The sequence below is a fragment of the Lissotriton vulgaris genome, chromosome 4_1 (assembly GCF_964263255.1).
Source record: "Lissotriton vulgaris chromosome 4_1, aLisVul1.2, whole genome shotgun sequence".
Lineage (NCBI taxonomy): Eukaryota > Metazoa > Chordata > Amphibia > Caudata > Salamandridae > Lissotriton > Lissotriton vulgaris.
Window position 1 is genome coordinate 2006350462 of NC_141691.1, and position 13667 is coordinate 2006364128.

Here is a 13667-nt window from a genome sequence, read left to right on the forward strand (position 1 = left end):
CAGATTTAAATACCATAAGGAATCACTATTTGGAAGGAACACTCTAAACAGACCCTTTGAAATACCTAGTCATAACGGTTTGCTAATCCCATTTAGTGATTGCTAACATACTACTGAATCACTAAATGGGTTTAGTACATTCAAAACACATTTTCTTGTTGCAAATCCTTACCCCTAGGAGTATAGTTAGCATTAAGTTTAATGAAATCACTTATTTATCTGTAAATAAATTATGATTGCACTTTTTTTAATTTAGGATAGTTTTACATTTAATATTACTGTAATGTAATTCAAATTGGGGTTAGCATAAGGGCTGGTATTAATTTAAAGCAATATAATTATATTAGAAATATGATTAAGGTTGAATTGGGAACCAGCATAATGGTAACATCCAGTGTTAGGGAATAGACATGAAGTGAAGGTAGAAGGAAACAATGGGAACAAAGTAAAGTTTATTTCAAATAAAGGTATAGGTGTGTTGTGTAAAGGAAGAATAAAGTAAAGGTGAGAAAGTGTAGGTGAAGGTACAGGGAAGTACAGGTACTAAAATGTAAGACATACGAACCTCCACGAGGCCATAATTTAATAAGAAAATAGAAGCCAAAGAGGTGAGATTTTCAAAGTGGCGACTAAGTGCTTTCTGTGACAAGTAACAAGACAATAAGGATGGCACTTAGCGCCTGAGTACGCAGGTTTGATCAGGCAATTATTTTCGTCCTCTATCGAAAGGCTGCAGAAATTTATGTATGCAAGTAATATTTTTGTAAACAATTGCTTAGGTTTCTCAGTGTGTTAGGATAAAGGCCCACTAAACCCTAAAAGACCTGCTGGCCTCAGTGAAATGAGTTGAAATCAGTGAGGGCCAAATTTATCAACATGTTGCACTAGTGTAATGTCACCATCAGACATGATGCAAAGTATTGATTTGGGATTTAATTTCTGCTGTAAAAGCTGCTCTGGAAGGCAGCCCTAAACTAATGCAAAGTAACCACTTTGCTGTACTCTGCGTCAAGGGGGCGTCCCATGGGTGGTACATGGGCGGTCCTATTCCACCACCAATGGTTTTTGATGCAAAGCCCTAGCTACTAAGACTTGTAGGCAGGGTTTTGCACCAAAGCTTTATGCCTGCTTGAGGCAGGCGCAAAGTTGGAGAAAAGTTTTCTTTTCTTTAAACATATCTAACATAAACATGTGTGCTGTACTGCATAGCACACATACAAAGTGGGAACAATTTAAAAGTCCAAGCAAGATATTTTGTACTGCAGCACCCACATTTCATGGTAAATATGGCCCTTTCACGCAATTCAGGGCAGAAACTTTGGATGCTGCGCTGCGTCGCTTGAAACAAATAGTAAATGTGGCCCTGAGTACTTGCAGTCAGGAGCACTGAACATTATAAAATATTCTGAGTGTACCGGCGCAAGCACACCCACAGGTAGACAGATCTATAAAGTGGATCCCAGATGATTTATGTTACCTTGCAGTTTTGTTTTTCCACTGCTTTGGGGCCTGGCCTATCTTAGAAAATGATGTGATTATCTGTGCATACATGCCAGTTAAAGATGGGGTACAGCTGCAGACAATATTCCCAGTAATCCTGGGCCCAACCAAAATGTAGCCCCACCTTTTCACCCCAGAGATGATCCCACCCGCCCCACACCGATCTAACCTTATCCATTCCCCACCTTTTACTCAGACATTGTTTTTCACTTCAAGTGTTTTTGTATTTTTATGCCTCATCTAGAGCCAATTCTCTGTGAGAACCAATGCAAGAATGGAGGGTGGTGCAAAGGATTCAACAAGTGCAAGTGTTTGCCTGGCTTTGTGGGAGACCAGTGTGAAACAGGTAAGAGACAGCTCTTTACTACACTCTGTCTGTTTGTCCTTTAAGGCATGTGATAGTCTGTGCCTCCGACCAAGTGTTATGTGAATTTGAGGCCTTTTTCCAGCCTACCCTATCGTCCCCACAACGTATCCCTGCCTCTTCCACTATATGCTCTTTGAGGCTGATCTCTTGAAAGGTATTATTTCTACCCAGCACTCTATAGATTGTTTGAGGTATATAAGGTGAAAATATTTATATGCACCCTGCTTCTCATTTTGTGTACTGAGTGGCAGGTGTAAAGCATGACTCTCATCCACAGTGGCCTTCACTCTTTGTTACTTGTGAAGTAGTTGAGATGACAATTCCTTATTACACCCTGCACCTTCTTTTGTGTATTGTGTAAGTCCTTTACCAGATAACATCGCCCTCTGCCGTGAGACTTTCCCTGAGTACTCTGCGTCGCTGCCCACAGGGCCTGATTCACTATGGCCTCCACACTCGTGGTGGAGGCCCCGGAGTCGTGGGAAGTCTCTGCACTCAGGGCAAAATCCTCGCAATGAAAATTGTGGATATTCCGCCATGAGTGCAAAGACTGCCCCATGACTGTGGGGCGAACGCCACGACTTCGGAGGCCCTTTGTGAATCAGGCCCCAAGTCTTTTCTTACCGTGTCGTTCCTCCACACCTCCCTTTCTATAAAGTAGGTGCAGTAAAAATACCTTCCCTGCTCTACCCATTTTCTTGTGTCCTCGGTGAAGCTGGTGACAGCACTGTTTTCCACTATGAGGTCCTCATTTATGAGAAGTGTTGCATCGATGCGGGAAAGCAGCGATGCAACACTTCATAGTGCGCCCTCGTGACATGATGGATGTGTCATATTTACTGTATGACGCATCATGTCGCAAGGAATGACAGATACGTCAGTATTACTGACGTATCTGTCAGCGCAAAAGTGGCGCTTTGCCGGGGTGTGTCTGAAAACATAAGCAATGTGTCCTTTCATATGAGGCAAGCCCAATGTGAAAGGGGCCTGCGCCACCCTTACAAGGTTTTGACGCATTGGCATCCTAGAAGTGGCTCAGTGAAATCTTATAGATTTCACTGTACCACTCGTACGACTCTTTCTAGCGGGGGAACGCCCACCCTGCATACATTATACCTGGCACAGGTATAATGTAGAGCAGGGGTTTATGAGGTGACTAGATGCTTCACTTTGTAAATATGGTGCAGCATGGAATTATTTACGCCGACGCTGCGTCACAAAAAGTGACGCAGCGGCGGCCCATAAGTGACGCTGGGGCTGATAAATAAGCCCCTGAATTTTCTTGCTGCATACCACCAAATTGCTTCTTTAATTAATATTAGTTTTTTCTCTGGGCATCTGGTATTAGACTTTTGAAGTAGCTCAGCCATGCTGATCAAGCTGCAGCAGTCTGACTTCTGCCCTGAAAAAGTTTTTTCTAATAAAAATGGACATAGTTGACACCTTGGTTAGTAAACTGCAATTTGGTGCCAAAGACTGTTTTGACAGCTCCACAAAGGTCAATGATGGAGTACAAAAGGGAAGAAAGTATTTTCCCACTTGTAACTAAAAGTATAACGGGGGCCTAAACATTATTGGTTTCAGGAGCAGGCTGTAAAGGCCCTCTTTTAAAAAGTTCATTTTTAATAAAAACATGATATTTCTAATATTTGTTAGGAAACAGTTATAACCTTGTAGTCTACAGTGTATAGATTAATGAGTAATATCAAGAAACAGACTAGATTGTTATTAATTATACTTAGAGGCACAGTAGTGGAGGATCAAATTAGGTGGAGATGACTACATTATGTGGCAAAATCACAACTAATGCAACATTATGAAGCACATTCTGTTGTATTTGTAGCTCCTGGGAGTTGCTTCTATTCCTAGATCCAGCCCATGTGCAAAATTATGCTTGTAGAAAAAAATCTTTTCTGATAAGCCTCATACTGACTGCATCTGCTGTCTTCATCCAACGCACGTGTGTTAAAATTTGTGCCAATTACCAATTATTTTCTTAATAATAAGGACCAGGCCCTAGATCATCTGCATACACAGTTCCTGGGGCCTCATTTATGAGAAATGACGCATCGCTGCGTGAAAGCAGCGATGCGTCACTTCTCAGTGCGCACTCCTTGCGACATGATTGATGCGTCATATTTATAATATGACGAATCATGTCGCAAGGAGTTACAGATACGTCAGTATTTATGACGTATCTGTAGGCGCAAAAGTGACGCATTGCTGGAGTATGTCACATAAGTGATGCAACTCCAGCAATGTGTACTTTCACATGGGCAAGTCCCATGTTGTTAGTGCCTGCGTCACTGGCGGCCAAGAAATGGCGCAGTGAAATCTTATTGATTTCACTGCGTCACTTCCATGACCCTTTCTTGCGTCAAAACACCCCCCTTGCATACATTATACCTGGTGCAGGTATAATGTTGCACAGGGGGTTTACAAAGTGACGCATATACCTAGATGCGTCACTTTGTAAATATGGCGCAACAAGGCGCATTTTTTACACCACTGGTGCGTCCACGGTCTTTTTCTGCCTTCCACTTATGGAGCAGCTTGTGCTGTGTCAGACCGTAGACCATCTGCACACCTAGCTCCTGGTCTTTTTCTACCTCTGCTTCTTGAGCAGCGGGTACTGTCACAGACACTAAATCATCTGCACACAAAGTTCCTTCTCTTTTTCTCCCTTTAATTCTGAAGCAGCATGTACTGCCCCAGGTCATGAATCTGCTGCTCATGTATTTCCTGCTCTTCTTCTGTACCCTGGATCCTCTGCTCACATTGTTGCTGTGCTTTTTCTATCTCTATCTCTGGAGCTGCCTGCACTGCCCTGGACCTGGGATCCTCTGCTCACCTAAGCTTTTCTTTTTTATTGCTCTGCAGCATGTACTAGCATACAGTCTATTCTCACTTACAGTCTTTTTTCCCTCTAGCTGTGATCGAGCCATGCATCCCACCTTGCCAGCACGGTGCCATCTGCAAACAGTTCAATAAGTGTGAATGTCCAGAAGGAACTGCTGGCCATCGCTGTGAGAAGATGTGAGTTCAACAATCTACCACCCAAAAAAAGAGTTGTATGTGAGAGAAGATTGTTATGCTCATGCAGGTACACAGGTGGCGTGAAGTTAAAAGAGGTTTTATTCAAGCCATCCAAGAGAGCACACCGTGCCTCCCGGTGACTGCTCCAGCCTCCAGCAAACTGCAGATGTCTGGAACCCTCACCAACATAACACACATACACCCTCACAACCCAGACAAAACAAATACAGGAAGATAAAGTAAGCCAGCAGCTTGTGATCAGTTACCAAAATGAATTTCTTCCCCCACAGAAGAGTAGGGAAATGATCTGTAGCCCACACTCAAGCCAGCGCTTCTTTTTCTATGGTGCTGTAGTTACATTCTGCTGCAGAAAGACATTTGTAAGCGAACGCTATGGTATACTCCTTCCCATACACAAATTACATCCTAACTGTTCCTAACCCAACTCCACCTGCATCAACAAGCAGAATAGACTGTACATAATCCCTGAATGTACCTGAAGCTGGAACTTTAACAATTAGATCTTTCAAATTTTCACCCGCTGCACATTTTTCGAGTCACAAACACATTGAACTACTTTTCCTAAGAGTCTCCTCAATAGTTCAGCTTGCAAAGCTAATTCGTCTTTAAATGTGACTCAGACAGACCTAAGAAAGGCTTTAATTGATCCTTCATGTGCTGGACTACTTCTAATAACCTCTACTAAGTCAGTTTAGATTTGACTCCTTCACCAGAGATTCAATGACCCAAATATTCAGTTCCTCAACCCTAGTCCTACACTTATCCTTTCATACAGTAAATTAATTATGTTGCAAAACATTAAGTACACTACCCCACACGTGTGCATGCTCCTCCATCGTGTCCGAAAAAAATGACATATCATCTTGATAGGCCAGTAAATTTTTTAAATTCCCAAAAAGTTTGAACATCAATTTTTGGAAGACAGATGCCGCTAAGGCTAACCCAAACACCATACGTAGAAATCTGAATGCACTAAAGGGAGTGTTGAGCGCTAAATGAATGATTGTTTGTCCAATTCTACCTGAAGAAAACACCTTCGCCCCTGCTAACTGAGCTAAGATTACTCGAATTCTAGGAAGAGAAAAACAGCCGACTAAAATATATCTGTTCAAAGACCTCAGATTGTATGTCTCCAGTTTCCTTCTTTGGAAAGATTAAATGAGAGGTGTATATTGGTCCTATGACCTTTTCTTCATATACTATTCCTGAAACTTAATGGAACATGCCAGACTTTATGTGTAACAGGATTGGCCTATTGTTTGAGGATGATTTTATGTTCATAGCCCCTCACCTATCATAGTCTATCTTCAAATAATCATTTGTGTTCTTCCAACAACTGGTGAAGCGATATGGGTTGAGTAGGAATATCCACCAGGGAATTGGACAAGTTCACAAATTGAGAACTGATATATGCTCAGGGGAGAAGCTGTGATTTCAGCACTTAACGCCCTGTTATTAAAGTGCTGAACAAGTAAGAATGTGTGAGTGCAGAGACTAAATTAGAAAAAAACAGAAAGATGTTCGTTTGATGAGAAAATGTGAGAATACTTAGAAACTAGTGCTAAGCCCATCTGAGAAATTGTGAATGCTCCAGACGAAGTTGTCTTCATCCTCCATTAGACTTATCCTCAAGTAATAAAAAAAAATTGATATGAGAAACCAAAGACAAGTCCTTGTGAGAAGATAGATTGTAACATTTCTGTCCTGGTATGGGCTGCAGCATTCTGACCTGGTTCATGGGTGAGCTTTAACATTCTGACCTGGTTCATGGATGAGCTTTAACATTCTGACCTGGTTCAGCTTTAACATTCTGACCTGGTTCATGGATGAGCTTTAACATTCTGACCTGGTTCAGCTTTAACATTCTGACCTGGTTCAGCTTTAACATTCTGACCTGGTTCATGGATGAGCTTTAACATTCTGACCTGGTTCATGGATGAGCTTTAACATTCTGACCTGGTTTAGCTTTAACATTCTGACCTGGTTCAGCTTTAACATTCTGACCTGGTTCATGGATGAGCTTTAACATTCTGACCGGTTCATGGGTGAGCTTTAACATTCTGACCTGGTTCATGGATGAACTTTAACATTCTGACCTGGTTCATGGATGAGCTTTAACATTCTATCCTGGTTCATGGATGAGCTTTAAAATTCTATCCTGGTTCATGGATGAGCTTTAACATTCTATCCTGGTGCATAGATGAGCTTTAACATTCTAACCTGGTTCATGGATGAGCTTTAAAATTCGAACCTGGTTCAGCTTTAAAATTCCGACCTGGTTCATGGATGAGCTTTAACATTCTGACCTGGTTCAGCTTTAACATTCTTACCTGGTTCAGCTTTAACATTCTGACCTGGTTCATGGATGAGCTTTAACATTCTGACCTGGTTCATGGATGAGCTTTAACATTCTGACCTGGTTCATGGATGAACTTTAACATTGTAAATTGTAAATTGATACTTGTATAGCGCACTACTCACCCGCAAGGGTCTCAAGGCGCTTGTACGAATACCGCTATGGAACCCATCCTGGCTTTCCCTGTGAGGCGTCCACTCCTGGGCACCCCCAAGGTGGAGGCCAGGCATCCTTTAGCGTTGTGGGGGCCGTTGTGGAGATTAAGCAAGCTATTGCCCAGAGTTGCAGAGTGGGACTCCATGATTGGAATAGGCACCGAGGCGAGAATGATCAGGCCCGTGGAATTTTGAGCCCAAGACCCGCCCAGGCGGGGAATTGAACCCTGGTCCCGGGCTAGACCTCTGCATCAGGGTCTGCCGCTCTAATCATTGAGCCACACTTCTGACCTGGTTCATGGATGAGCTTTAACATTCTATCCTGGTTCATGGATGAGCTTTAACATTCTATCCTGGTTCATGGATGAGCTTTAACATTCTATCCTGGTTCATGGATGAGCTTTAACATTATGTCCTCATTCATGGGTGAGCTTGGTCCGTGCTCTAGAGTGGGCTGCACTGTTTTGTCTTAATTCTACGACTAGCCATAACATTCAGTCCTGATACTGAGAAGAGCTGTAATATTGTGCTATAGTTCTGGTGTGGAGTGTAATATTGTTTATTGGTTCTGACATAGGATGTACATTCCGTCCGGGTATTAGAATGTGTTGCAATTTTATGCCCTGGGATGAGCTTTAACATTCTGTTCTGGCTCATTGATGAGCTTCAATTTCCCGTCCTGGTTCATGGATGAGCTTTAACATTATGCCCTGGTTCATGGATACGTGTTAACATGTCATTTAGTGTAAATGGTGGTGAGCTAATGCCCCTCAATTCCAGTGTCTTGCCAATCTCAGGTTCAAGATCAACTACAGCAAGTTGCAATCTGTGCGAGTGTGAAGTTGTACATGGTTTCAAGGTCACAAGGAATTTGAAGGAGAGAGTGCTGTCTGGATGTCCAGTCCTTATACTATACATTATGGGACATATTCAGGCGTGTCAGGAGCACTGATGGTGCTAGAAGTTGGGTGAACAAAAATAAATATATCCCACCTGATGAACCTATGAAGTTATAGAACTGTGTATGCTGTATGCATGCTTACAATTGATTAAGCCACCATTAGCTAACCTGTACCATACTCAGATCTACAACAATATGTTGCTTAAAAAAAGCCTCTTTGGGACCCTGACCTGGCCGAGCAACACGGCATATGGTGATCAATCAATCAAAGCCCGACCCATAAGGGTTTCAAAGCGCTGAGAGGGAGAGGTACGGGGGGGTGGACTGCTTGTAGTGTAGTTCCTAGTTTCCCACTAGGCCCTGCGCATTGGAATAACATAAACAGTAGTATCGACGTGGAACTGCAGATATTCCAGGCCTCCACTGACTATGCTAAACTTAATTAGGTTGTGTTACCAACTAGCTCAGAGGTCACTGGAAACTTTCTTCTCTGCATAGGAAGTGATCAGCTTCCTTGGCACAGACAAGAAGGGATTCAGTTTTCCAACAACCGTGCAACATGACAACTTTGCTCCTCAGATCAAGAGTCAATCTCTAGGGTCGTGTGAAACAATAGACATGTATTTCACTCAGTCAGTCTAGTGCAGTTTACTTTCACGAGATGTAGAGAATAGAGAGACGGGCGTGTATCAATAAAGGTTAACATTTATTGAACAGTCTTTCTTCTCGTACAAGAGAAATGTATTGCCACAATTGCAATAACTGTTATTATAAAAAGTACGTACAGTAAGATAAGTATTGCGAAATAGAACTGTAAAAGCATTGGTATGGTTTCTTAGCCATACAATGGTTTAAAAGTAATAAAACATATATACAGTCATATATACATTAGGCTAACATACTCAACTGGTGCTTCTAACTAAGCCTACCCCAGTGTGCCTGACCTAAGCCTAACACGTGAAAAGGGGAGTAAGTAAGTAGCTTAAGTTAAGTTGGTTTTGCCAAGGTTTGTTTCAAGAATTCTCGTCTAAGGGTTTAGTCAACACCATACCTCTGAATAGAATGATGGAGGATTGGTATCTCCTTCAGGGGTCTCTCTCGATATCCCAGTCACCCGCGAGGGTAAACCGGAAGCGCCGGGACTGGATTTCTCTGCACGAGAAAGGCAGCGGCTCTCTTCAGCGCGTCGAGGAAGGAGGGGGGACAGCGTCCGCGGGCAGCTGGAATCTGCTGGATGTCTTCGCAGAGGACGGCTGTTCAGCTCCTTAAGCGTACTGCACCATAGGTCGCGCTTTGGCGGCGATAATGGTAATCAGCAGCTTCACCACCACAGGATAGCAGGCTGCAGCGACAGAGTGCTAGATTTACCAACACAGGGTCATGCAGGCAGCTGGCATCAGCAACAGGCAACGAACATTGCTTAAGGCAACGTTGGTAATATTTATACCTGACAGGTGCCGGGTTTGACGCAAGTTTGCTGGACATAAGACGTCAATTAAAGATGTCACTAGGAAGTGACAGTTATCAGTTGCTCATTAGAGTTCCATTACTAATCAAAACATAGCAAGCGGGGATTTCCAGGTTTGCTAAGTTTTTATCTTGTTGAAGAACTCGGAGTGTTATCTAGGAATATCAGATAGTGACTGCTGCTCTGTCATTGCACTAATTGGTCGCAAAGGAAGTAGCAGAGAGTCATGCTGGAATGTGGCTCTGTTCGTGTGAGGCCAGAGATGACTTTTCAGAAAATCGCACTTGAACGGTTATGCCAATATAGGGAATAAATGGATTTATAGCCGAATAGGGGCATAAGGTCACAGTATCGATCAGGAACCTAGATAAGCACGCAACACCCACTCCACGGGTTAATGTCCATCAAAATTACTAAAACTAAGCAATTAGATGCATGTGTAACATTGCCCACCCCAAAATACATAAATGCATTCGAAATAGGCGTACTTGTAATACATGGAATTTAGGTACTGTACGTTTTTTTAAAAGCATAGAAATCATTCAAATAATTATTGCATATAAAATCATTGAACGATTATGCATAAAGAATTACACATGAAGTATCTCTGACAGAAGAAATGCGAGATAAATCATCACATAAAAATGCATTGTAATAACATGTGTGCTAGAGGCTGGTGTTATGTTGTTATGTCTCTAGATGTGTTTAGAAATAGAAGTGTGAAGCTTCTGTTCTCTAAGAATAGTTTTTACGTTAAGCAAAGAATTGTTCGTGCCAAAAAAAAAAAAGGGGTCAATATTAGAAAAATTGTCCAATTCAAAGAAAATAGATTTCCAAAGCTCCTGGCAGTTTTTGTTATCAAAACTGAAGGCCGAATTCAGAGTTCATGGGAACGCTGTGTGTCGGAAGGCTTCTAAAAGTTATTGTTTCTCTGTGGGTGAGAACATCGTATCAGACAGGCTCTCAAAGAATTGGTCTACAAATTCAGGTGATAGTTCAACCAAATTAGATAGCGCTGTAACTTGGCAGGTGTGAGAATGATTGCTGTCATCATAGGCAGGACCAGCAATGCTCACAGCACGTTGTACCTGGATGATGTTGCTTTTGTCACTCTCTCCACTGTTACCACTTGGCTGTAGTACAGGAGTCTCCACAAATGCCGTCATCAGGATTGGTAGCCGCTGGGGACAACACAATGCGTGAGCCGTTATTGGACTGAGCAAAGTATCGACGTCCATTGGTACTGCTGATGGAAGTGAAAGACAGATGTCCAACACGCATTCATCGCCGCAAAGCATACACCGTAGCACAGGTAAAATGCAATTTTGCCATATAGGTCTGAATGAAAGGAACCAGGTCATGTTTAGATCTCTCAGCCTGGCCAATCCGAGGACGTCAGTTATCCTGTCCCTGTAGCGCATTGCTAGGATTGTCTCTTCCATTCCCATGGGAGCTATGTCTGAGCCGAGGCTTGCCATAACGTAGCAGGAGGGTCAAAAATAGAATCCCTGCAACGAGTCCCAAAAATAATGGTATGCCGCCAAAAATGGAGTGCACAAAATTAGGAAAGATTCCCAAAATTGCCTGGAAGGGTGTTAGCAGTCCCGTAAAGACTGTCTTAAATATGCCTGGGATGCTTGTTGCACTAGACATGTTAAGGAGTTGGCTGAATATTTCTACGAAATGCACGGGGCAATTTGTTGATAAAAGGTCATGGACTTCAGTAGCCGTCCTTGCGACTAGAAGGTCATACGTCTCTTTAGATGACGTAATAGGCACTGTTGTCCGTAAAAGCACAGATTTCATTTTGCTTAATGTATCAATTCGTATAGAATAGAGATTCAGACGAGGCCAGAGGGGAGTCACTATGTCTAGAGGCCCGCTCGGGAACAATGCTTGCATACAGCATTTGACCATGGACGTAACATGTACTAGATAACTTGTCCCTGGCGCGAGGCCACAACACCTGTGATCCGTTCTAAGAATGTAACTCCCGTTTGCGAGTTGCATAAAGAAGGGCTCTATCTGAGTTGCAGGTGTGACTAGCTGGTGGCATGAAAGGTTGTTTGAATTCCCATCACATGCTCCGTGTAAATTAATACCCTGACACAAAAGTATACCGCTTAGTGAATGTTTACAGTTCTCACCACTAAGAAATAAATTTTTGTCGCTGTCACTATAGCAAGAATGAGTGTATGGTAATTTCCATTCGGATTTTACATATCCTTTACCCAATTGTTCATACTGGCCAGCAGGTATGTACTCAAGGCACTTTTTAAATCGGAAAGTTGTTATCGGAATTGTGATAATTCCGTGTATTATCCATTCAATGACAGGACTCTCTGACATTGTCAATGGTAATCTCTCGAGTCTTTCGATGCTCAGGATTGTATAGTCTGCTCCTTTCTGTGCCAAACTGATCTGTTTATCAGTAAGGTTAAAACTGGAAAATAATGACGTTGTGTTGATTAAACGCCAAGGCACATAGCCTGAACGAAGGTTTTGCAGCGTCCAGCCTAGTTCTATAATAGAGCGTAATTGAGACTGGCCATGTTGTAACATTAGCAAATCTCTGTCTATCACATCAAAGGCAGAGGATACAATATTGTCCAACGAATATATTCTGGAAGACAGAGTCGTTAACCCATTGTCTACCACAGAAAGTGATTTTTCCAAATTAATACGATCAATTTCTCGTATTTTTTCAGCAGTTTCAATTTGCTTTACTTTCCAAGCCTCGTTGTAAGCAGCATAGATACTGGTCGCTATGAAACGCTTTTGACGCTGTTTGCGTGGTCCAAGAATGAAATCGCGCAAATCAGCACCATCTTTTAGTAAAGACAAGTGTTGCTTAATTTCAGCCAGTGTGGATGATTTTAGCCATTCAAGGCAGAGCTTCCCTACACTGTATGTTGTTATAATCCCTGGATGTTGTCTCTGGGAATATCTCGAGTCTAATCTGGTCATTTTTAAACCCTGTGTTTTATTCAGGAATCTATCTTGACAGCTATTTGTGTCAGTAGGCCAGATTAACCATTTTTTCCAATCAGGATGTGTTCTGTTGAAATGTAAAATTTGTGACACGTCTAACTCAATATCTGTGGTTGGATTTTCAGGTATTGGCTTTGGTATAGACGGTGTTCTAAGGTCTTTGTTCTTAGCTAGGCCAAGACAAGATGTTTGGTGTATTGTGTCATTTAAAAATAACATTTGTTCTGGTATCATGCAGGTTCTAAATAGTGCTTCTATGCCTTGCACCTGCCAATCTTTTGTACCCCAAATTGTTTTCGTTTCAATATTATTTTTCCAATAATTAAAACCAAATGTCATCATTTTGTCATAAAATGCTTCTGAATATATCAATTTTGAATTTGTCAGCATGGTTTTCATTCCTGTTTTATCTAACAGTTTATAATAAAACGTTTCTGCATCACTGGTGTTGAACCCTGAGAAGTATTTGAATTTCTCAAAAAATGCTTTAGAACTGCTTTTAGGTGGTGTAGAACAATGTTCCCATTGATTATACATAAAAACATTTCTAGGCTGTGCAGATTTATGCAAGTAATGATCTCCATAGTGGGTGTAACAGAATAATTGCTCATAACTAGATGAACCTTGTAAATAATCATGATCTATGAATCTAGCTGACATTACTAAATCAGACATCATGTCATTAATACTGTTAAAGTCCCAATCATCAGAGAATGTACTTGGTGTCACAAAGTCACTTAAGGAAACCTTTAGTTGATGAGGATACTTCAGGATTTCGACCGGACCATATATCTCATAGTCTGTTTTCTCCCATACTACCCCACCAGGTATTGGAATTGCTGTGACATTTACTGTTGACAGTTCTCTTTTCT

At 41.9% G+C, this 13667-nt stretch overlaps 1 protein-coding gene across 1 annotated transcript in view; it reads left to right on the forward strand.

Moving 5' to 3' along the window:
* Positions 1 to 13667, forward strand: part of LOC147724854 (uncharacterized) — a 183911-nt gene that overhangs the window by 138840 nt on the left and 31404 nt on the right. The window contains exons 18-19 of the mRNA XM_086918119.1: positions 1745 to 1846; positions 4798 to 4903. Coding sequence (XP_086774245.1) covers positions 1745 to 1846; positions 4798 to 4903 — 208 coding nt within the window. The remainder of the gene's footprint in view (positions 1 to 1744; positions 1847 to 4797; positions 4904 to 13667) is intronic.